General features: G+C 48.1%; 1 protein-coding gene across 1 annotated transcript in view; it reads right to left on the reverse strand.

Annotated features, from left to right (window-relative positions):
• ambp (alpha-1-microglobulin/bikunin precursor) overlaps positions 1-26,171 on the reverse strand; it is a 98,354-nt gene that overhangs the window by 67,793 nt on the left and 4,390 nt on the right. Inside the window, exons 4-7 of the mRNA XM_067977289.1 lie at positions 20,532-20,645; positions 20,348-20,449; positions 6,207-6,244; positions 5,067-5,154 (exon numbers count right to left, since the gene is read on the reverse strand). Of these exons, the coding sequence (XP_067833390.1) occupies positions 5,067-5,154; positions 6,207-6,244; positions 20,348-20,449; positions 20,532-20,645 (342 nt within the window). The remainder of the gene's footprint in view (positions 1-5,066; positions 5,155-6,206; positions 6,245-20,347; positions 20,450-20,531; positions 20,646-26,171) is intronic.

Genomic DNA, 26,171 nt, shown 5'->3' on the forward strand with positions numbered 1-26,171 from the left:
ACCTCAAAGGTAGTAATCTCAGGATTGCTACCAGTGCCACGGGCAAGTCAGAGTAGGAATGACAGGAAAGCTAAGATGAATACGTGGCTTGAGAGATGGTGCAAGAGGGAGGGATTCAAATTCCTGGGCCATTGGAACCGGTTCTGGGGGAGGTGGGACCAGTACAAATTGGACGGTCTGCATCTGGGCAGGACTGGAACCAATGTCCTAGGGGGAGTGTTTGCCAGTGCTGTTGGGGAGGGTTTAAACTAATGTGGCAGGGGGATGGGAACCGATGCAGGAAGTCAGTGGGAAATAAAATGGTGACAGAAACAAAAGGCAGTAAGGGAGAGCGTACAGAACATGACCGGACAGATGGCCTGAGAAAGCAGGGCAAAGACCAAGGGAAGTCTAGATTAAACTGCATTTATTTCAATGCAAGAAGTCTGATGGGCAAGGCAGATGAACTCAGGGCATGGATGGGTACATGGGACTGGGATGTTATAGCTATTACTGAAACATGGCTAAGGGAGGGGCAGGACTGGCAGCTCAATGTTCCAGGGTACAGATGCTATAGGAAAGATAGAGCAGGAGGTAAGAGAGGAGGGGGAGTTGCGTTCTTGATTAGGGAGAACATCACGGCAGTAGTGAGAGGGGATATATCCGAGGGTTCGCCCACTGAGTCTATATGGGTAGAACTGAAAAATAAGAAGGGAGAGATCACTTTGATAGGATTGTACTACAGACCCCCAAATAGTCAACGGGAAATTGAGGAGCAAATATGTAAGGAGATTACAGACAGCTGCAAGAAAAATAGGGTGGTAATAGTAGGGGACTTTAACTTTCCCAACATTGACTGGGACAGCCATAGCATTAGGGGCTTGGATGGAGAGAAATTTGTTGAGTGTATTCAGGAGGAATTTCTCATTCAGTATGTGGATGGCCCGACTGGAGAGGGGGCAAAACTTGACCTCCTCTTGGGAAATAAGGAAGGGCAGGTGACAGAAGTGTTAGTGAGGGATCACTTTGGGACAAGTGATCATAATTCCATTAGTTTTAAGATAGCTATGGAGAATGATAGGTCTGGCCCAGAAGTTAAAATTCTAAATTGGGGAAAGGCCAATTTTGATGGTATTAGACAGGAACTTTCAGAAGTTGATTGGGAGAGTCTGTTGGCAGGCAAAGGGACGTCTGGTAAGTGGGAGGCTTTCAAAAGTGTGTTAACCAGGGTTCAGGGTAAGCACATTCCTTATAAAGTGAAGGGCAAGGCTGGTAGAAGTAGGGAACCTTGGATGACTCGGGAGATTGAGGCCCTAGTCAAAAAGAAGAAGGAGGCATATGACATGCATAGGCAGCTGGGATCAAGTGGATCCCTTGAAGAGTATAGAGATTGCCGGAGTAGAGTTAAGAGAGAAATCAGGAGGGCAAAAAGGGGATATGAGATTGCTTTGGCAGATCAGGCAAAGGTGAATCCAAAGAGCTTCTACAAATACATAAAGGGCAAAAGGGTAACTAGGGAGAGAGTAGGGCCTCTTAAGGATCAACAAGGTCATCTATGTGCGGAACCACAAGAAATGGGTGAGATCCTGAATGAATATTTCACATCGGTATTTACGGTTGAGAAAGGCATGGATGTTAGGGAACTTGGGGAAATAAATAGTGATGTCTTGAGGAGTGTACATATTACAGAGAGGGAGGTGCTGGAAGTCTTAACGCGCATCAAGGTAGATAAATCTCCGGGACCTGATGAAATGTATCCCAGGACGTTATGGGAGGTTAGGGAGGAAATTGCGGGTCCCCTAGCAGAGATATTTGAATCATCCACCGCTACAGGTGAGGTGCCTGAAGATTGGAGGGTAGCAAATGTTGTGCCTTTGTTTAAGAAGGGCGGCAAGGAAAAGCCTGGGAATTACAGACCAGTGAGCCTGACATCTGTAGTGGGTAAGTTGTTAGAGGGTATTCTGAGGGACAGGATCTACAGGCATTTGGAGAGGCAGGGACTAATTAGGAACAGTCAGCATGGTTTTGTGAGAGGAAAATCATGTCTCACGAATTTGACTGAGTTTTTTGAAGGGGTAACCAAGAAGATAGATGAGGGCTGTGCAGTAGACGTGGTCTACATGGACTTCAGCAAAGCATTTGACAAGGTACCGCATGGTAGGTTGTTACATAAGGTTAAATCTCATGGGATCCAAGGTGAGGTAGCCAATTGGATACAAAATTGGCTTGACGACAGAAGACAGAGGGTGGTTGTAGAGGGTTGTTTTTCAAACTGGATGCCTGTGTCCAGCGGTGTGCCTCAGGGATCGGTGCTGGGTCCGCTGTTATTTGTTATTTATATTAATGATTTGGATGAGAATTTAGGAGGCATGGTTAGTAAGTTTGCAGATGACACCAAGATTGGTGGCATTGTGGACAGTGAAGAAGGTTATCTGGGATTGCAACGGGATCTTGATCAATTGGGCCAGTGGGCCGATGAATGGCAGATGGAGTTTAATTTAGATAAATGTGAGGTGATGCATTTTGGTAGATCGAATCGGGCCAGGACCTACTCCGTTAATGGTAGGGCGTTGGGGAGAGTTATAGAACAAAGAGATCTAGGAATACAGATTCATAGCTCCTTGAAAGTGGAGTCACAGGTGGATAGGGTGGTGAAGAAGGCATTCGGCATGCTTGGTTTCATTGGTCAGAACATTGAATGCAGGAGTTGGGATGTCTTGTTGAAGTTGTACAGGGCATTGGTGAGGCCACACTTGGAGTACTGTGTACAGTTCTGGTCACCCTATTATAGAAAGGATATTATTAAACTAGAAAGAGTGCAGAAAAGATTTACTAGGATGCTACCGGGACTTGATGGTTTGACTTACAGGGAGAGGTTAGACAGACTGGGACTTTTTTCCCTGGAGAGTAGGAGGTTAAGGGGTGATCTTATCGAAGTCTATAAAATAATGAGGGGCATAGATAAGGTCGATAGTCAAAATCTTTTCCCAAAGGTAGGGGAGTCTATAACGAGGGGGCATAGATTTAAGGTGAGAGGGGAGAGATACAAAAGGGTCCAGAGGGGCAATTTTTTCACTCAAAGGGTGGTGAGTGTCTGGAACGAGCTGCCAGAGGCAGTAGTAGAGGCGGGTACAATTTTGTCTTTTAAAAAGCATTTGGACAGTTACATGGGTAAGATGGGTATCGAGGGATATGGGCCAAGTGCAGGCAATTGGGACTAGCTTAGTGGTATAAACTGGGCGACATGGACATGTTGGGCCGAAGGGCCTGTTTCCATGTTGTAACTTCTATGATTCTATGATTCTATGAATCAGTCTGGTGAACCTTCGCTGCACTCCCTCTATGGCAAGTATATCCTTTCTTAGGTAAGGAGACCAAAACTGTACACAATACTCCAGGTGTGGTCTCACCAAGGCCCTGTATAACAGGAGTAACACATCTTTACTCCTGTACTCAAATCCTCTTGCAATGAAGGCCAATATACCATTTGTCTTCCTAACAGCTTGCTGCACCTGCATGTTTGCTTTCAGTGACTGGTGTGCAAGGACACCCAGGTCCCTTTGTACATCAACATTTCCCAATCTATCACCATCTAAATAATACTCTGCCTTTCTGTTTTTCCTTCTGAAGTGGATAACTTCACATTTATCCACATTATACTGCATCTGCCATGTATTTGCCCACTCACTCAACTTGTCTAAATCGCCTTGAAGCCTCTTTGCATCCTGCTCACGACTCACAATCCCACCTAGTTTTGTGTCATCAGCAAATTTGGAAATAATACATTTGGTTCCCTCGTCCAAATCATTGATATATATTGTGAATAGCTGGGGCCCAAGCACTGATCCCTGCGGTACCCCACTAGTCACTGCCTGCCACCCTGAAAAAGACCCATTTAGTCCTACTCTCTGTTTCCTGTCTGTTAACCAATTTTCAATCCATGCCAGTATATTCCCCCCAATCCCATGTGCTTTAATTTTGCACACTAACCTCTTATGTGGGACTTTATCAAAGGCCTTCTGAAAATCCAAATAAACCACATCCACTGGTTCTCCCTTATCTATTCTACCAGTTACATCCTCAAAAAACTCCAGTAGGTTTGTCAAACACAATTTCCCTTTCATAAATCCATGTTGACTTTGTCTAATCCCGGTGCTGTGTCCATTCTGTACCCCGAGCTGTACCCCGAGCTGTACCCCGAGCTGTACCCTGTGCTGTACCCCGAGCTGTACCCAGTGCTGTTCCCCGAGCTGTACCCCAAGCTGTACCCTGAGCTTTACCCCGAGCTGTACCCAGTGCTGTACCCTGAGCTGTACCCTGAGCTGTACCCCGAGCTGTACCCCGAGCTGTACCCAGTGCTGTACCCCGAGCTGTACCCCGAGCTGTACCCTGAGCTGTACCCCGATCTGTACCCTGAGCTGTACCCCGATCTGTACCCTGTGCTGTACCCTGAGCTGTACCCCGAGCTGTACCCTGAGCTGTACCCCGAGCTGTACCCCGATCTGTACCCCGATCTGTACCCTGTGCTGTACCCTGAGCTGTACCCCAAGCTGTACCCCGAGCTGTACCCAGTGCTGTACCTCGAGCTGTACCCCGAGCTGTACCCTGTGCTGTACCCCGAGCTGTACCCAGTGCTGTACCCCGAGCTGTACCCCAAGCTGTACCCCGAGCTGTACCCAGTGCTGTACCCCGAGCTGTACCCCGAGCTGTAGCCTGAGCTGTACCCAGTGCTGTACCCCGAGCTGTACCCCGAGCTGTACCCCGAGCTGTACCCCGAGCTGTACCCCAAGCTGTACCCAGTGCTATATCGAGTGCTGTACCCTGTGCTGTACCCTGTGCTGTACCCAGTATTGTTCTCTGTGCTATACCCAAGGCTGTCCCCAGTGCTGTACCCACACTGTACCCTGTGCTATACCCAGTGCTGTATCCAATTCTGTACCCAGTGCTGTACCCTGTGCTGTACCCTGTGCTGTTCTCTGTGCTGTACCCAAGGCTGAATCCAGTGCTGTATCCAGTGCTGTACCCTGTGCTGTAACGGATGCTGTATACAGTGCTAGAAACAGTGCTGTACCCTGTGCTGAACCCACCTTCTCCGCGAGTGATGTTGGTGAGGGGCCCAAAGGCAGACCCTTCCTCATCCTCATCTCCGACACTTCTCTGTGCTCGACCTTTCGACTGAGAGAAGGGTAGAAAAAGCGCATCAGTAACCCTGTGACCTTATCACAAAATGACCAGAAACATGGTGTGACAAAAATGAAACTTTTTTTGTCTAGTTTAAGCTCATAATTCTTCCTGAATTCAGTGACATAATATTCAATCAGGAGACCAGATCCAGATGTAATTATAGTCAGGGCCCCAACAAAATTCACACAAACATTGCAAGAATTTCTTTCAGGCTCTTGGGTTAAAGTAATATCCGAACTTCACCGATCTCTGGGATACCCCCCTCAGTACATCTCCCCATCACTGATCCCTGGGATACCCCCCTCAGTACATCTCCCCAGTACTGATCCCTGGGATACCCCCCTCAGTACATCTCCCCATCACTGATCCCTGGGATACCCCCCTCAGTACATCTCCCCATCACTGATCCCTGGGATACTCCCCTCAGTACATCTCCCCAGTACTGATCCCTGGGATACCCCCCTCAGTACATCTCCCCAGTACTGATCCCTGGGATACCCCCCTCAGTACATCTCCCCAGTACTGATCCCTGGGATACCCCCCTCAGTACATCTCCCCAGTACTGATCCCTGGGATACCCCCCTCAGTACATCTCCCCATCACTGATCCCTGGGATACCCCCCTCAGTACATCTCCCCAGTACTGATCCCTGGGATACCCCCCTCAGTACATCTCCCCATCACTGATCCCTGGGATACCCCCCTCAGTACATCTCCCCATCACTGATCCCTGGGATACTCCCCTCAGTACATCTCCCCAGTACTGATCCCTGGGATACCCCCCTCAGTACATCTCCCCAGTACTGATCCCTGGGATACCCCCCTCAGTACATCTCCCCATCACTGATCCCTGGGATACCCCCCTCAGTACATCTCCCCAGTACTGATCCCTGGGATACCCCCCTCAGTACATCTCCCCATCACTGATCCCTGGGATACCCCCCTCAGTACATCTCCCCATCTCTGATCCCTGGGACATTCAACTTGTAGCGCACTCTGCCATGTCGGTCTTATATCGAGGAAGTGAATGAAGGACTGACTCACCTTGAACAGTGGCGTCGTGTCCCATGACACACACTTGCCTGTTAGAATGGACACACGGTTAGGAGCATGTCTACAAACTCAATCTAACATCAGCACCTTATAATGGTCACAGTAATCCAGGGGGCGATGGATGGTCTCTGGGTTGAATTACCTTCCTCGTCCACACCTACTGTATGACAATCAGACCTCAATATTCCCACATCACAAAACAAACAGAGCAACTGACTTCAAATGCTTTCTCCTCTCCCTGTCTCTTTTCCTCTCATATCTCTCTCTCTCTCCCTCTCTCTCTCCCTCCATTTCTCACTTCTCTCTCTCTCTTTTGATTTTAAATTTAAATCAATTATAAATATGTTTATTTGGAATAGCAGCACTATGGGCTGGGAATGTAGAGCAGGTAAGGTATCCTACTGACTGATTCCATACTGTCCAGAGAGTGTGAGTAAATCCCACTGTCAAAAGAAATGAAGTTGAATTCATTCATCTGGTAAATTCTGTACCTCTATATATAACAGTTACCCGGGAGCGAGTTACAGGCTGGAATCTAATCGAGCGATTTGGGAGTTTATATATAGAATAACAGATACCCGGGAGTGAGTTACAGGCTGGAATCTAATCGAAGGGTTCGGTGGGTTTATATATAGAATAACAGATACCCGGGAGTGAGTTACAGGCTGGAATCTAATCGAGGGGTTCGGGGGGTTTATATATAGAATAACAGATACCCGGGAGTGAGTTACAGGCTGGAATCTAATCGAAGGGTTCGGTGGGTTTATATACAGAATAACAGATACCCGGGAGTGAGGTACAGGCTGGAATCTAATCGAGGGGTTCGGCTGGTTGATATAAGAACATAAGAAGATGAGAAATAGGAGCAGGAGTGGGCCATACGGCCCCTCGAGCCTGCTGCTCCATTCAGTTAGATTATGGCTGATCTTCGACCTCAATTCCACTTTCCTGCCCAATCCACAAATCCCTTGATTCCCTGGAGTCCAAAAATCTATCAATCTCAGCCTTGAATATACTCAACGACTGAGCATCCACAGCCCTCTGGGGTAGAGAATTCGAAAGATTCACAACCCTCTGTGTGAAGAAATTCCTCCTCATCTCAGTCTTAAATGGCTGACCCCTTATCCTGCAACTATGCCCCCTAGTTCTAGACTCTCTAGCCAAGGGAAACAACCTTTCAGCATCTACCCTGCTAGTTACATCCTCAAAAAACTCTAATAAATTTGTCAAACACGATTTCCCTTTCATAAAACCATGTTGACTCTGCCTAATCATATTATGATTTTCTAAGTGCCCTGTTACCACGTCCTTAATAATGGATTACATCATTTTCCCGACATCTGATGTCATATTAACGAGCCTCCCTTCTTGAATAGCAGGGTAACATTTGTTACCTTCCAATCCGCTGGGACTATTCTAGAATCTAGAGAATTTTGGAAGATCACAACCAATGCACCCACTATCTCTGCAGCCACCTCTTTTAGAAACCTACGATGTAGGCCATCAGGACCAGGGGATTTGTCGGCTTTTAGTCCCATTGATACTGATATTAATTGTTTTAAGTTCCTCACTCTTATTTACCCCTTGGTTCCCCACTATTTTTGGTATGCTTTTTGTGTCTTCTACTGTGAAGACAGATACAAAATATTTCTTTAATGCATCTGCCATTTCCTGATTCCCCATTATAATTTCTCCTGTCTCAGCCTCTAAGGGCCCATGTTTACTTTTGCTAATCTCTTCCTTTTTACATACTTGTAGAAGCTCTTACAATCCGTTTTTATATTTCTTGCTAGTTTACTTTCATATTCTATTTTCTCCCTTTTTATCAATTTTTTGGTCATCCTTTGTTGGTTTCGAAAACTCTCCCAATCCCCAGGCTTATTACTTTTCTTGGCAACATTATAGGCCTCTTCTTTTAATCTAATACTCTCCTTAACTTCTTTAGTTAGCCACGGGTGGATCACTTTTCCCATGGAGTTTTTTTTTCTTAATGGAATATATATTTGTTGAGAATATTGAAATTTTTTTTTATTCGTTCATGGGATGTGGGCATCGCTGGCGAGGCTGGTATTTATTGCCCATCCCTAATTGCTCTTGAGAAGGTGGTGGTGAGCCGCCTTCTTGAACCGCTGCAGTCCGTGTGGTGAAGGTTCTCCCACGGTGCTGTTAGGAAGGGAGTTGCACGATTTTGACCCAGCGACAATGAAGGAACGGCGATATATTTCCAAGTCGGGATGGTGTGTGACTTGGAGGGGAACGTGCAGGTGGTGTTGTTCCCATGTGCCTGCTGCTCTTGTCCTTCTAGGTGGTAGAGGTCGTGGGTTTGGGAGGTGCTGTCGAAGAAGCCTTGGCGAGTTGCTGCAGTGCATCCTGTGGATGGTACACACTGCAGCCACAGTGCGCCGGTAGTGAAGGGAGTGAATGTTTCGGGTGATGGATGGGGTGCCAATCAAGCGGGCTGCTTTGTCCTGGATGGTGTCGAGCTTCTTGAGTGTTGTGGGAGCTGCACTCATCCAGGCAAGTGGAGAGTATTCCATCACACTCCTGGCTTGTGCCTTGTAGATGGTGGAAAGGCTTTGGGGAGTCAGGAGGTGAGTCACTCGCTGCAGAATACCCAGCCTCTGACCAGCTCTTGTAGCCACAGTATTTATATGGCTGGTCCAGTTAAGTTTCTGGTCAATGGTGACCCCCAGGATGATGATGGTGGGGGATTCGGTGATGGTAATGCCGTTGAATGTCAAGGGAAGGTGGTTAGATTCTCTGTTGTTGGAGATGGTCATTGCCTGACACTTGTGTGACGTGAATATTATTTGCCACTTATGAGCTCAAGCCTGGATGTTGTCCAGGTCTTGCTGCATGCGGGCTCGGACTGCTTCATTATCTGAGGGGTTGCGAATGGAACTGAACACTGTGCAGTCATCAGCGAACATCCCCATTTCTGACCTAATGATGGAGGGAAGGTCATTGATGAAGCAGCTGAAGATGGTTGGGCCTAGGACACTGCCCTGAGGAACTCCTGCAGCAATGTCCTGGGGCTGAGATGATTGGCCTCCAACAACCACTACCATCTTCCTTTGTGCTCGGTATGACTCCAGCCACTGGAGAGTTTTCCCCCTGATTCCCATTGACTTCAATTTTACTAGGGCTCCTTGGTGCCACACTCGGTCAAATGCTGTCTTGATGTCAAGGGCAGTCACTCTCACCTCACCTCTGGAATTCAGCTCTTTTGTCCATGTTTTGGACCAAGGCTGTAATGTGGTTTGGAGCCGAGTGGTCCTGGCGGAACCCAAACTGAGCATCGGTGAGCAGGTTATTGGTGAGTAAGTGTCGCTTGATAGCACTGTTGACGACATCTTCCATCACTTTGCTGATGATTGAGAGTAGACTGATGGGGCGGTAATTGGCCGGATTGGATTTGTACTGCTTTTTGTGGACAGGACATACCTGGGCAATTTTCCACATTGTCAGGTAGGTGCCAGTGTTGTAGCTGTACTGGAACAGCTTGGCTAGAGGCGTGGCTAGTTCTGGAGCACAAGTCTTCAGCACTACAGCTGGGATGTTGTCAGGGCCCATAGCCTTTGCTGTATCCAGTGCACTCATATTTCTTTAAATGTTTGCCATTGCTTTTCAAATGTCAAACTGTTTAATTTAATTTCCCAATCTACCTTTGACAACTCGCCCCCATACCTATGTAATTGGCTTTATTTAAGTTTAAGACTCTAGTTTCTGACTTAAGTACATTACTTTCAAACTCAATGTGAAATTCTATCATATTATGATCGCTCTTCCCCAGAGGTTCTTTTACTGTGAGATTACTAATTAACCCTATCTCATTACACAATACAAGCTCTAAAATAGCCTGTTCCCTGGTTGGTTCCATGACATATTGCTCTAGGAAACTGTCTTGAATGCATTCCATGAACTCGTTCTCCAAACTACCTTTGCCAATTTGATTTGTCCAGTCTCTATGCAGATTAAAGTCCCCCATGATTACTGCATTACCTTTGTTACAAGCTCCTCTTATTTCATGATTGATACTCTGGCCAATGGTAGAGCTACTATTTGGGGCCTATAAACTGCTCCCACCAGTGTTTTCTGCCCTTTGTTATTTCTTATTTCCACCCAGACTGATTCTCCTTCCTGATCTTCTGAGCCAAGATCCTTTCTCACTACTCTCCTTATCTCATCCTTTATTATTTGGGCTACCCTCCCTCCTGTTCCACTCTGCCTGTCTTTTGAAGACGTCATGTACCCTGGAATATCTGGTTCCCAACCTTGGTCATTTTGTAACCATATCTCTGTAATGGCGATTAGATCAAACCCATTTATCACTATTTGTGTAATTATCTTGTTCCGAATGCTCCGTGCATTCAGATAAAGAGCCTTTAATTTTAACTTTTCACCATTTTTCTGCTTTGACCTTATTTACTGATACACTATTGCCGATAAACTCTCTGTCCCCTCCTGCCACACTCTGCCTATCGTTACCCAAATCACTACACTACCCTGTTACCTTGACTTTTCTCATTAGATTTCTGAAGTTCCCCTCACCTAAACCCCTCCCCACCTGCTTTTTAAAGCCCTGTCTACAATCCGAGTTATTCAATTCACCAGGACACTGCTCCCAGCTCGGTTTAAGTGGAGTCTGTCCCAATGGAACAGCTCCCTCTTTCCCCAGTCCTGGTGCCAGTGCCCCATGAATTGAAAGCCCTGTCTCCCACACCACTCTTTGAGCCACACATTTAACTCTCTGATCTGTTTGACCCAATGCCAATTTACATGTGGATCAGGTAGTAATCCAGAGATTATTACCTTTGAGGTTCTGTTTATTAATTTGGACCCGAGCTCCTCAAACTCCCTCAGCAGAACCCCATTCCTAGTTCATTGGTTCCTACGTGGACCACAACAACTGGATCCTCCCCCTCGTGCTCCAAGTTCTTTTCCAGCCGTGAGGAGATGTCCTTAACCCTGGCACCGGGCAGGCAACACAGTCTTCGGGACTCTTCGCCGCGATTGCAGAGAGCAGTGTCTATCCCCCTGTCTATATCATCCCCGACCACTACCACATTCCTTTTTACTCCCCCCACTGGAATGGCCTCCTGTACCACGGTGCCGTGGTTAGTTTATATATAGAATAACGGATACCCAGGAGTGAGATAGAGGCTGGAATCTAATCGAGGAGTTTATCTGTAGACTAACAGATACCCGGGAGTGAGTTGCAGACTGGAATCTAATCGAGGGGTTCGGGGGGTTTATATATAGAATAACAGATACCCGGGAGTGAGTTACAGGCTGGAATCTAATCGAGGGGTTCGGGAGGTTTATATATAGAATAACAGATACCCGGGAGTGAGTTACAGGCTGGAATCTAATCGAGGGGTTTGGGGGTTTATATTAACAGACTCCCACCGTACATCAGTTGAGACTGTGGTGGAAGGCCTGTGAATTCGGCCACAGCTCAGGTACCTGGGTCCTGGACTTCTCTGGTACATCATGTGTGGCCTTGTTGGGGTATAACTTTCGTCTGCCCCAAACACAGCCCCTTGTTCAGAGGGGGAACTGTTGGTGGGGGCGAGGCGTATACGCAGCCTGGGAGTTTCCTCTGTTCTGGCCTTGGCTCCAGCAGGCAGCCCAGCAGATGAGTGAAAGGAGGTGGAGTGGCTTCCTGGTCACCAAGATGCCCAGGCCTGGGTCTCAATCTGGGCCCCCAGAGCCTGAAGCAGGAAGAGTTAATGGATTGGTCCCCTTTATAAGGGTCCTGTAACCAAACACTGCTGGATCTGGGCTGTTGGGTCTCTTCAGGCGGTGATACCAGACCCCCTGCGACGTGTGCCCAAGGGCAGCCAGTGGGAATATATAAAAGATGGAATGTCGCCCCTGAGCCCCGATATTTTTGGTGGAGGATCCTGGTGGTCTGATTCTTGCTGTTACGCTGGGATCAACAGCCTTCAGACATTCCGGCCCCACATCTTCTCACTTACCTCTTGTGAGCAATTTCACAAAATCCTTTCTAAAGAGAAATGTTAACTCTTCTTCCTCAGGCTCCACATCTTCAACAGAAAACCAATATACGAGGGCATTCTGTTCTAACTCCACGTGAACGCTCCTTTATCATAACCTTTGACCTGTCCAAACCCTACACTGCAACCCTTCACCTTTCAGGACTTCCCAAACTCTTAGTCTGTGTGTCTTTCTCTAATTGAGAAGTTTGAGAGTGCTCTAATTAAGTCCGAAACTAGGGCCTTAAATTTAAACAAAGCCAATTACGTAGGTATGAGGGGCGAGTTGGCTAAGGTAGATTGGGAAATTAAATTAATAGATATGACGGTAGATAAGCAATGGCGAACATTTAAAGAAATAATTCATATATATATATATTATCCTTAACTTCTCTAGTTAGCCACGGTTGGATCACCATGGCTAACTAGAGAAGTTAAGGATGATATTAGATTAAAAGGATAGACTTACAATGTTGTGAAAAAGAGCAGTAAGCCTGAGGATTGGGAGGGATTTAGAATCAGCAAAGGATGACCAAGAAATTGAAAAAGAGGGAGAAAATAGAATATGAGAGTAAACTAGCAAAAAATATAAAAACAGATGATAAGATAAGTAGCGATAACTGGGGACCTCAACGATCCGAATATAGACTGGGATAACAATAATAACATCAAGGGTACAGAGGGGGAAGAATTTTCAAAATGTGTTCAGGATAACTTTATTAACCAGTACATTTCCGGCCCAATGAGGAAGGAGGCATTGCTGCACTTGGCTCTAGGGAATGTGGTGGGCCAAGTGGAGCAAGTCTCATTGGAGGAGCACTTAGGGAGCAGCGATCATAGTATGACACATGGAATAGCTCTGGAAAAGGACACGGACTATAAAGTAAAAATACTCAATTGGAGAAGGGCCAATTTCAATGGGTTGAGAACGGATCTGGCCCGGGTAAATTGGAATCAAAGATTGGCAGGCAAAACTGTAATTGAACAGTGGGTGGTCATTAAGGAGGAGATGGTTCAGGTACAGTCTAGGCACATTCCCACGAGGGGGAAAGGTAGAGAAACTAAAGCCAGAGCTCCCTGGATGACAAAAGAGATAGTGAGTAAGATGAAATGGAAAAAAGGGGCGTATGACAGATATGAGGTTGATAACACAAGTGAGAACCAGACAGAATATAGAAAGTTCAGAGGGGAAGTGAAAAAGGAAATGAGGGTCAAAGAGAGTGTATGAGAATAGACTGGCAGCCAACATAAAAGGGAATCCAAAAGTCTTCTACAGGCATGTAAACAGTAAACGGGTAGTAAGAGGAGGGGTGGGGCCAATTAGGGACCATAAAGGAGATCTACTCATGGAGGCAGAGGGGATGGCTGAGGTACTAAATGAATACTTTGCATCTGTCTTTACCAAGGAAGAAGATGCTGCCAGAGTCTCAGTAAAGGAAGATATATTTGAGATACTGGATGGGCTAAAAATTGATAAAGAAGAGGTACTAGACAGGCTAACTGTACTTAAAGTGGATAAGTCACCCGGTCCAGATGGGATGCATCCCAGGTTGCTGAGGGAAGTAAGGGTGGAAATTGCAGAGGTACTGGCCATAATCTTCCAAACATCCGTAGATACAGGGGTGGTGCCAGAGGACTGGAGAATTGCAAATGTTACACCCTTGTTCAAAAAAGGGTGTAAGGATAAACCCAGCAACTATAGGCCAGTCAGTTTAACCTCAGTGGTGGGGAAACTTTTAGAAACGATAATCCGGGACAGAATTAACAGTCACTTGGACGAGTGTGGATTGATTAGGGAAAGCCAGTACGGATTTGTTAAAGGCCAATCGTGTTTAACTAACCTGATAGAGTTTTTGATGAGGTAACAGAGAGGGTCGATGAGGGCAATGTAGTTGATGTGATGGATATGGACTTTCAAAAGGCGTTTGATAAAGTGTCATACGGTAGGCTTATCATCAAGATTGCGGCCCATGGAATAAAGGGGGCAGTAGCAACATGGATACAGAATTGGCTAAGGGACAGGAAACAGAGAGTAGTGGTGAATGGTTGTTTTTCGGACTGGAGGGAGGTGTACAGTGGTGCTCCCCAGGGGTCGGTGCTGGGACCACTGCTTTTCTTGATATATATTAATGACTTGGACTTGGGTGTACAGGGCACAATTTCAAAATTTGCAGATGACACAAAACTTGGAAGGGTAGTAAACAGTGAGGAGGATAGGGATAGACTTCAAGAGGATATAGACAGGCTGGTGGCATGGGCGGACACGTGGCAGATGAAATTTAACGCATAAAAATGTGAAGTGATACATTCCGGGTAGGAAGAACGAGGAAAGGCAATATAAACTAGAGGGCACAACTCTAAAGGTGGTACAGGAACAGAGAGATCTGGGGGTATATGTGCACAAATCGTTGAAGGTGGCAGGGCAGGTTGAGAAAGCGGTTAAAAAAGCATACGGGATCCTGAACTTTATAAATAGAGGCGGAGAGTACAAAAGTATGGAAGTCATGATGAACCTTTATAAAACACTGTTTTGGCCACATCTGGAGTATTGGTGGGAGCAGTTTATAGGCCCCAAATAGTAGCTCTACCATTGGCCAGAGTATCAATCATGAAATAATAGGAGCTTGTAACAAAGGTAATGCAGTAATCATGGGGGACTTTAATCTGCATAGAGACTAGACAAATCAAATTGGCAAAGGTAGTCTGGAGTATTGTGTCCAGTTCTGGGCACCTCACTTCAGGAAAGATGTGAGGGTCTTAGAGAGGGTGCAGAAGAGATTTACTAGAATGATTCCAGGGATGAGGGACTTTAGTTACGTGGAGAGACTGGAGAAGCTGGGGTTGTCCTCCTTGGAACAGAGAAGGTTGAGAGGAGATTTGATAGAGGTATTCAAAATCATAAAGGGTCTAGACAGAGTAGGTAGAGAGAAACTGTTCCCATTGGAGGAAGGGTCAAGAACCAGATCTGGAATGCACTGCCCGAGGGTGTGGTGGAGGCAGATTCAATCATGGCCTTCAAAAGGGAACTGGATAAATACTTGAAAGGAAAAAAAATGTGCAGGGCTACGGGGAAAGGGCGGGGGAGTGGGACTAGCTGGATTGCTCTTGTATAGAGCCGGCGCGGACTCGATGGGCCGAATGGCCTCCTTCCGTGCTGTAACCTTTCTATGACTCTGACTCTAAGAGCTTCTACAAGTATGTAAATAGGAAGAGAGTAGCAAAAGTAAATGTTGGTCCCTTAGAGGCTGAGTTAGGGGAAATTATAATGGGGAATAAGGAAATGGCAGAAACGTTAAACAAAATATTTTGTATCTGTCTTCACAGTAGAAGACACAAAAAACATTCTGGAAATAGTGGGGAACCAAGATTCTAGAACAATCCCCATGGATTGGAAGGTAGCAAATGTAACCCCGCTATTCAAGAAAGGAGGGAGAGAAAGCAGGGAACTACAGGCCAGTTAGCCTGACATCAGCCATCGGGAAAATGCTGGAATCCATTATTAAGGAAGTACTAACAAGGCTCTTAGAGTCAACATGGTTTTATGAAAGGGAAATCATGTTTGACAAATTTATTCGAGTTTTTTGAGGGTGTAACTAACAGGGTAGATAAAGGGGAACCAGATATTTGGATTTTCAAAAGACATTCGATAAGGTGCCACACAAGAGGTTGTCATACAACATTAGGGTTCATAGGATTGGGGGTAATATATTGGCATGGATTGAGGATTGGTTAAAGGACAGAAAACAGAGAGTAGGAATAAACGGGCCATTTTCGGGTTGGCAGGCTGGAATCAGTGCTTGGGCCTCAGCTATTTATAATATATATCAATGAGTGAGATGAGGGGACTGAGTGTAATGTATCCAAGTTTGCTGGGTTGGAAAGTAAGCTGTGAGGAGGATGCAAAGAGTCTGCAAAGGGATATAGACAGATTAAGTGAGTGGGCAAGTCGGTGGCAGATGGAGTATAATGTGGGGAAATGTGAAATTATCCACTTTGGTAGGAAGGATAGAAAAGCAGAATATTTTTTCAAAGGTGAGAGACTAAGAAATGTTGGTGTTCAGAGGGATTTGGGTGTCCTTGTACATGAATCATAGAAATTTAACATGCAGGTACAGCAAGCAATTAGGAAGGCAAATGGTATGTTAGCATTTATTGCAAGGGGGTTGGTGTATAAGAGTAAGGAAGTCTTGCTGCAATTATATAGGGTTCTGGTGAGACCACACCTGGAGTACTGTGTACAGTTTTGGTCTCCTTACCTAAGGAAGGATATACTTGTCTTAGAGGCGGTGCATCGAAGGTTCACTAGATTGATTCCTGGGATGAGAGGGTTGTCCCATGAGGAGAGATTGAGTAGAATGGGCCTATACTCTCTGGAGTTTAGAAGAATGAGAGGTGATCTCATTGAAACATAGAAGATTCTGAAGAGGGCTTGACAGGGTAGATGCTGAGAGGTTGTTTCCCCTGGCTGGAGAGTCTAGAACTAGGGGGCATAATCTCAAGATGAGGGATCGGCCATTTAGGACTAAGATGAGGAAAAATGTCTTCACTCAGAGGGTTGTGAATCTTTGGAATTCTCTACCCGAGAGGGCTGTGGATGCTCAGTCATTGAGTATATTCAAGATTGCGATTGATGGATTTTTGGACACTCAGGGAATCAATGGATATGGGGATCAGGCGGGAAAGTGGAGTTGAGGTCGAAGATCAGCCGTGATCTTATTGAATGGAGGAGCAGGCTCGAGGGGCCGTATGGCCTACTCCTGCCCCTATTTCTGAGGTGGGGTGAAGGGGTTGAGGCTGACACTGCAGGAGAGGAGAGAAGAGCACCAGCAAGTGGCAGCTGGGGAACCTTGAGCTTGCTTTCTGAAAGCTGTTTGATTGTAATAGGAAACCAGGTGACCACTGTTATCACTTTACAGACCGTGACTCCTCCCATGGCCATGTTTTACCCTTTGTAAACAATTTTACAACACCAAGTTATAGTCCAGCAATTTTATTTTAAATTCACAAGCTTTCGGGGGCTTCCTCCTTCCTCAGGTGAACGTTGTTGGAAATGAAATCCTCAAAATGAAATCGCATTTATAATTCACAGAACAATGCTTGGTGAGTACAGACAGTTTTTTCAACTGCCCGTTGCCAAGGCAATCAGTGTGCAGGCAGACAGGTGTTACCTGCAAGGTCTCCGAATATACAAATCACCAAAAAAAAACAGAGATAGAGAGGTAGAAACATAGAAAAGACAGCAACTGACCCGTTATATTAAAAACAGATAACATTTGTTCGCTGGTGGGGTAACGTGTAGCATGACATGAACCCAAGATCCCGGTTGAGGCCGTCCTCATGGGTGCGGAACTTGGCTATCAATTTCTGCTCGACGATTTTGCGTTGTCGTGTGTCTCGAAGGCCGCCTTGGAGTACGCTTACCCGAAGGTCGGTGGCTGAATGTCCATGACTGCTGAAGTGTTCCCCGACTGGGAGGGAACCCTCCTGTTTGGTGATTGTTGCGCGGTGTCCGTTCATCCGTTGTCGCAGCGTCTGCATGGTCTCGCCAATGTACCATGCTCTGGTACCCCAAGATTTCAGCAGCGAACCCAATGAGACAATCAACGATCTGGAACAGCAGACAGAGGGATCCGCGGTACAGCAACCGAAGAGGAAAGAGGAAAGAGTCACACTGGACTCCTCCGGAGGGTCGCTGCCCTCAGCTGGACATGTATGCTCAAGCTGTCAGGAAATGTGTCAATGCCAGATTCATCAGCCGCACTCAGAAGACAGTCCAGAATGTCACCCGAGCACAACGCAACGCCATCAACGCTCTCAAGACCAACCGCAACATTGTCATCAAACCAGCGGACAAAGGAGGAGCCATCGTCATACAGAACAGAACGGACTATTGCAAAGAAGCATACCGACAACTGGACAACCAGGAACACTACAGACGGTTACCCGCAGATCCGACCAAAGAACACACCCACCAGCTCAACAAACTGATCAAGACCTTCGATCCAGACCTTCAAAGCATCCTACGCACTCTCATCCCACGTACTCCCCGCGTGGGAGACTTCTACTGCCTCCCAAAGATACACAAAGCCAACACACCCGGACGTCCTATCGTATCAGGCAACGGAACCCTGTGTGAGAACCTCTCTGGATACATCGAGGGCATCCTGAAACCCATCGTACAGGGAACCCCCAGCTTCTGTCGCGACACTACAGACTTCCTACAAAAACTCAGTACCCACGGACCAGTTGAACCAGGAACACTTCTCACCACGATGGATGTCTCGGCACTATACACCAGTATCCCCCACGATGACGGCATCGCTGCAACAGCCTCAGTACTCAACACCAACAACAGCCAATCTCCAGACGCCATCCTACAACTCATCCGCTTCATCCTGGATCACAATGTCTTCACCTTCGACAACCAGTTCTTTACCCAAACACACAGAACAGCCATGGGGACCAAATTCGCACCCCAATACGCCAACATTTTCATGCACAAGTTCGAGCACGACTTCTTCACTGCACAGGACCTCCAACCAACGCTGTACACCAGATACATCGACGACATTTTCTTTCTATGGACCCACGGCGAGGAATCACTGAAAAGACTACACGATAACATCAACAAGTTCCATCCCACCATCAAGCTCACCATGGACTACTCCTCAGAATCAGTTTCTTTCTTGGACACACGAATCTCCATCAAAGACGGGCACCTCAGCACCTCAATCTACTGCAAGCCCACGGACAACCTCACGATGCTCCACTTTTCCAGCTTCCACCCTAACCACGTCAAAGAGGCCATCCCCTATGGACAGGCCCTGCGAATACACAGGGTCTGCTCAGACGAGGAGGAACGCGATGGACACCTACAGACGCTGAAAGACGCCCTAGTAAGAACGGGATATGACGCTCGACTCATCGATCGACAGTTCCGACGGGCCACAGCGAAAAATCGCATAGACCGCCTCAGGAGACTAACACGGGACGCAACCAACACAGTACCCTTTGTCGTCCAGTACTTCCCCGGAGCGGAGAAACTACGCCATGTTCTCCGCAGCCTTCAACATGTCATCAATGATGACGAACGCCTCGCTATGGCCATCCCCACACCTCCACTACTCGCCTTTAAACAGCCACCCAACCTCAAACAGACCATCGTTCGCAGCAAATTACCCAGCTTTCAAGAGAACAGCGTCCACGACACCACACAACCCTGCCACGGTAACCTCTGCAAGACATGCCAGATCATCGACACAGATACCACCATCACACGAGAGGACACCACCCACCAGGCGCATGGTTCATACTCCTGTGACTCGGCCAACGTTGTCTACCTCATACGTTGCAGGAAAGGATGCCCCAGAGCATGGTACATTGGCGAGACCATGCAGACGCTGTGACAACGGATGAACGGACACCGCGCAACAATCGCCAAACAGGAGGGTTCCCTCCCAGTCGGGGAACACTTCAGCAGTCAAGGACATTCAGCCACCGACCTTCGGGTAAGCGTATTCCAAGGCGGCCTTCGAGACACACGACAACGCAAAATCGTCGAGCAGAAATTGATAGCCAAGTTCCGCACCCATGAGGACGGCCTCAACCGGGATCTTGGGTTCATGTCACGCTACACGTAACCCCACCAGCGAACAAATGTTATCTGTTTTTAATATAACGGGTCAGTTGCTGTCTTTTCTATGTTTCTACCTCTCTATCTCATTTTTTTTTTTTTTTTGGTGATTTGTATATTCGGAGACCTTGCAGGTAACACCTGTCTGTCTGCACACTGATTGCCTTGGCAACGGGCAGTTGAAAAAACTGTCTGTAATCACCAAGCATTGTTCTGTGAATTATAAATGCGATTTCATTTCGAGGATTTCATTTCCACATCGTTCACCTGAGGAAGGAGGAAGCCTCCGAAAGCTTGTGAATTTAAAATAAAATTGCTGGACTATAACTTGGTGTTGTAAAATTGTTTACAATTGTCAACCCCAGTCCATCACCGGCATCTCCACATCATGGTTTACCCTGTCTACAAGTCCTGTCTGGTTAAACAGGGCTGCAAGTTCCACTGAGCAATGTTTGAAAGTCCCCCGTTGTTTGAGCCTCAGAGACTCACGATGTGCGTACCTTGCTTAGGCAGAAATGAGATCTTGGTCGCTGGAATCCCCTGTTTCAATGCAAACTCTTTGAAGTGCTGAAGGAGTTCCTCTCTCAGTGTCTGTGTCCTTCCTGTGAGATGAGCATTGAGTTAAAGGTACAGAAAGCAGTCCCAGAAAGTGCTGTGTGAAAGAGGTGATGTCCAATCTCTTACCGTACAGGTTCAATGACATCATCCTGTTCCCTTGTATTTTACTGTGGTACAGAATAATACTGTACTCATGGTAGTTGCTGCGAATGATTTGAATGTCAACCTCGATTCCGCTGCCTGCAAAACAAACGCGTTAGCTGTTGAATCATTTTCTTTCCCTGGTTAGAAGCTCTTGTCTCCTCTGTGCCAAGGAACACACCGTTCTGCTGAGGGTGAAGGAGTGTCAGGCAGAAAGGGGTGGGTGCCCAAGACGAGGCTCACACAATTTACCGGTCAATTTGCCCCACCTTTCGTGTTGGGAGGGGCTCAGGCCCCGCAGAGTGACACCTCTCCCCAGGGGCAAGGCAACGATTGAGGGTAACAGCGTGTAGGTTACATTAGGATTCAATGGGAACCCAGCCATCCCATCTCACCGTGTGAGTGAGCAAAGTCTACGCAGCAAAATCATAGAAGCAAATAATCATAGAAAGGTTACAGCACGGAAGGAGGCCATTTGGCCCATCAAGTCTGCGCCAGCTCTATGCAAGAGCAATCCAGCTCGTCCCACTCCCCCGCCCTTTCCCCGTAGCCCTGCAAATTTTTTCCTTTCAAGTACTTATCCAGTTCCCTATTGAAGGCCATGATTGAATCTGCCTCCACCACCCCCTCGGGCAGTGCATTCCAGATCCTAACCACTCGCTGTGTAAAAAAGTTTTTCCTCATGTCACCTTTGGTTCTTTTGCCAATCACCTTAAATCTATGTCCTCTGGTTCTTGACCCTTCCGCCAATGGGAACAGTTTCTCCCTAGCTACTCTGTCTAGACCCTTCATGATTTTGAACACCTCTATCAAATCTCCTCTCAACTGTCTCTGTTCCAAGGAGAACAATCCCAGCTTCTCCAGTCTGGGAGTAAGTAAAGTCCCTCATCCCTGGAATCATTCCAGTAAATCTCTTCTGCACCCTCTCTAAGGCCTTCACATCTTTCCTGAAGTGCGGTGCCGAGAATTGGACACAATACTCCAGTTGTGGCCGAACCAGTTCATCATAACTTCCATACTTTTGTACTCTATGCCTCTATTTCTGAAGCCCAGGATCCCAGGCAATACAATCACACAACACAGGGGTAACTGCACACAGACCCTGCAAACATTGACTGATTACAGCCCACTGAACGGGTGATTTACCCCTCCCACAACAGGTTGAACTACCCCCTGCAACAGTTCGTCCCCGATGTTCATCTCTCGGTTCTCAGAGTTCAAACCAAGCTCCAACTTCAGAATTGTAACCTCAACAGTTGTTAACATGAGATGAGAGACCGAGGGCTCAATTTTCAAATGGAGCCGGGAAGGGGGCGGGGGATCAATTTGAGGTCGGGAGAACCATTTGTACGGGTTTCCTGGACGTCCTTACGATTTTGACGTAAGGATGTCTTTTATTTTTTTTGTTGGTTTCCTGTCCTACTGACCAGCTGATTGACAGGCTGGTCTCAATCAGACCAGCCAGGGGGAGGACCTTTGCAGGTAAGTCTGCAGGTAAGTCTTTGTTTGCATGGGGCGGGGGGCAAGGGTGGGCAAGAGGCATAGGTGGGCACGGGGGTCGCGAGTCATGGGGGATGGGATCGGGGATCATTCATTGGGGGGGCGGGATCGGAGGTCATCGTGGGGGTCCGCGATCGTTGAGGGGGAGGGACAGGATCGGGATCGGAGGGGAAGGATCGCGGTCGGGGGATCGGGGTCAGAGGGGAAGGATCGGGGTCGGGGGATCGGGGTCAGAGGGGAAGGATCGCGGTCGGGGGATCGGGGTCAGAGGGGAAGGATCGGGGTCGGGGGATCGGGGTCAGAGGGGAAGGATCGGGGTCGGGGGATCGGGGTCAGAGGGGAAGGATCGCGGTCGGGGGATCGGGGTCAGAGGGGAAGGATCGGGGTCGGGGGATCGGGGTCAGAGGGGAAGGATCGGGGTCGGGGATCGGGGTCAGAGGGGAAGGATCGCGGTCGGGGGATCGGGGTCAGAGGGGAAGGATCGCGGTCGGGGGATCGGGGTCAGAGGGGAAGGATCGCGGTCGGGGGATCGGGGTCAGAGGGGAAGGATCGGGGTCGGGGATCGGGGTCAGAGGGGAAGGATCGGGGTCGGGGATCGGGGTCAGAGGGGAAGGATCGGGATCGGGGATCGGGGTCAGAGGGGAAGGATCGGGGTCGGGGATCGGGGTCAGAGGGGAAGGATCGGGGTCGGGGATCGGGGTCAGAGGGGAAGGATCGGGGTCGGGGATCGGGGTCAGAGGGGAAGGATCGCGGTCGGGGATCGGGGTCAGAGGGGAAGGATCGGGGTCGGGGTCAGAGGGGAAGGATCGGGGTCGAGGTCAGAGGGGAAGGATCGGGGTCGGGGGATCGGGGACAGAGGGGGAGGATCGGGGCCGGGGTCAGAGGGGAAGGATCGGGGTCGAGGTCAGAGGGGAAGGATCGGGGTCGGGGGATCGGGGACAGAGGGGGAGGATCGGGGTCGGGGTCAGAGGGGAAGGATCGGGGTCGAGGTCAGAGGGGAAGGATCGGGGTCGGGGGATCGGGGTCAGAGGGGAAGGATCGGGGTCAGAGGGGAAGGATCGGGGTCGGGATCGGGGTCGGAGGGGAAGGATCGGGGTCAGAGGGGAAGGATCGGGGTCGGGATCGGGGTCGGAGGGGAAGGATTGGGATCGGAAAGGAGGGATCAGGGTCGGAGGGGAAGGATCGGGGTCGGAGGGGAAGGATCGGGGTCGGGGGATCAGGGTCAGAGGGAAAGGATCGGGGTCAGAGGATCGGGGTGGGTGGGGGAAGATCGGGGTCGGGGGTTCGGTGGGGGGGCCGCGATCGGGGGGATGGGGGGGTTGGCGTGAGTAGGCTTGTTGGGGGAAGCACTCCTGCTCCTCCGGGCCCACAAGCTGTGCCTTCTTGAAAGGTTTTAAGGCCCGACCCCCGTCCTGGGAGCGGGTTGGCCGCCCAGTCCTCGTCCCGCTCCTGTGAAAACCGGAAATGGGCGGGTCTGAAATGGTGTCAATTTTCAATGCCCCCTGCCCCCAACCCACCCGTGTTTTACTTTTAAAATCGAGCCCTGAGTGTTGCAGCACATTAGAGCTGGGTTCAAACCAGGGCCTTGTTGGATGTAAGGATTTTACGTGAGATGAGTTTGGGCATTTTCAACCCAGTTGGCAGTGGATAAGGCCCCATAGCTCAAAGCTACCTCTGCCACGGCACTGAATTGTCCCATAGACCACACATCAGCTGCTGGGGAACATCACAAGGTCACGCTGATGGAGTAGGAGGTTGAGACACTGTGATGGGATAGTATGATGACAGGGAGCTTTACTCTGTATCTAACCAGTGCTGTACCTGCCCTGGGAGTGTTTGATGGGACAGTGTAGAGGGAGCTTTACTCTGTATCTAACCCGTGCTGTACCTGCCCTGGGAGTGTTTGATGGGACAGTGTAGAGGGAGCTTTACTCTGTATCTAACCCATGCTGTACCTGCCCTGGGAGTGTTTGATGGGACAGTGTAGAGGGAGCTTTACTCTGTATCTAACCTTGTACCTGCCCTGGGAGTGTTTAGAATCATAGAATCATAGAAGTTTACAACATGGAAACAGGCCCTTCGGCCCAACATGTCCATGTCGCCCAGTTTATACCACTAAGCTAGTCCCAATTGCCTGCACTTGGCCCATATCCCTCTATACCCATCTTACCCATGTAACTGTCCAAATGCTTTTTAAAAGACAAAATTGTACCCGCCTCTACTACTGCCTCTGGCAGCTCGTTCCAGACACTCACCACCCTTTAAGTGAAAAAATTGCCCCTCTGGACCCTTTTGTATCTCTCCCCTCTCACCTTAAATCTATGCCCCCTCGTTATAGACTCCCCTACCTTTGGGAAAAGATTTTGACTATCTACCTTATCTATGCCCCTCATTATTTTATAGACTTCTATAAGATCACCCCTAAACCTCCTACTCTCCAGGGAAAAAAGTCTCAGTCTATCCAACCTCTCCCTGTAAGTCAAACCATCAAGTCCCGGTAGCATCCTAGTAAATCTTTTCTGCACTATTTCTAGTTTAATAATATCCTTTCTATAATAGTGTGACCAGAACTGTACACAGTACTCCAAGTGTGGTCTTACTAATGTCTTGTACAACTTCAACAAGACATCCCAACTCCTGTATTCAATGTTCTGACCAATGAAACCAAGCATGCTGAATGCCTTCTTCACCACCCTATCCACCTGTGACTCCACTTTCAAGGAGCTATGAACCTGTACTCCTAGATCTCTTTGTTCTATAACTCTCCCCAACGCCCTACCATTAACGGAGTAGGTCCTGGCCCGATTCGATCTACCAAAATGCATCACCTCACATTTGTCTAAATTAAACTCCATCTGCCATTCATCAGCCCACTGGCCCAATTTATCAAGATCCCGTTGCAATCCTAGATAACCTTCTTCACTGTCCACAATGCCACCAATCTTGGTGTCATCTGCAAGCTTACTAACCATGCCTCCTAAATTCTCATCCAAATCATTAATATAAATAACAAATAACAGCGGACCCAGCACCGATCCCTGAGGCACACCGCTGGACACAGGCATCCAGTTTGAAAAACAACCCTCTACAACCACCCTCTGTCTTCTGTCGTCAATCCAATTTTGTATCCAATTGGCTACCTCACCTTGGATCCCGTGCGATTTAACCTTATGTAACAACCTACCATGCGGTACCTTGTCAAATGCTTTGCTAAAGTCCATGTAGACCACGTCTACTGCACAGCCCTCATCTATCTTCTTGGTTACCCCTTCAAAAAACTCAATCAAATTCGTGAGACATGATTTTCCTCTCACAAAACCATGCTGACTGTTCCTAATTAGTCCCTGCCTCTCCAAATGCCTGTAGATCCTGTCCCTCAGAATACCCTCTAACAACTTACCCACTACAGATGTCAGGCTCACCGGTCTGTAGTTCCCAGGCTTTTCCCTGCCGCCCTTCTTAAACAAAGGCACAACATTTGCTACCCTCCAATCTTCAGGCACCTCACCTGTAGCGGTGGATGATTCAAATATCTCTGCTAGGGGACCCGCAATTTCCTCCCTAACCTCCCATAACGTCCTGGGATACATTTCATCAGGTCCCGGAGATTTGATGGGACAGTGTAGAGGGAGCTTTATCTAACTGAGGAGTGTTCAAACTTTTTGTCTTGACGGGTGGATGAGGTCTGTACCCGGGGTTTGATCGGACGGTTGGTATCCCTGTTCCCATTGATTCCCAGATATTTTAAGTTCCTGGGAACTGCAGATTGTGATGTTCAGATTAAAGATTTATCCACCAATGAGGCAGAACCCACTCCAATCACAGCCCACAAAATTTAAACACGGCAAACCCATGGATATGGAACAGAAAGAGCGAGTTTCCTGGGCTTTGTGAGCTGGATTGAAAAGTATTATTGGTTGCTTCTGATCGAACCTGGTGTGAATTTGGCCTAAAACAGGCCCCTGGCCTCCCCCTAAAACAGGCCCCTGACCTCCCCCTAAAACAGGCCCCTGGCCTCCCCCTAAAACAGGCCCCTGGCCTCCCCCTAAAACAGGCCCCTGGCCTCCCCCTAAAACAGGCCTCTAACCTCCTCCTAAAACAGGCCCCTGGCCTCCTCCTAAAACA

This window comes from Heptranchias perlo, unplaced genomic scaffold, assembly GCF_035084215.1.
Source record: "Heptranchias perlo isolate sHepPer1 unplaced genomic scaffold, sHepPer1.hap1 HAP1_SCAFFOLD_140, whole genome shotgun sequence".
NCBI classification, from domain to species: Eukaryota; Metazoa; Chordata; class Chondrichthyes; order Hexanchiformes; family Hexanchidae; genus Heptranchias; species Heptranchias perlo.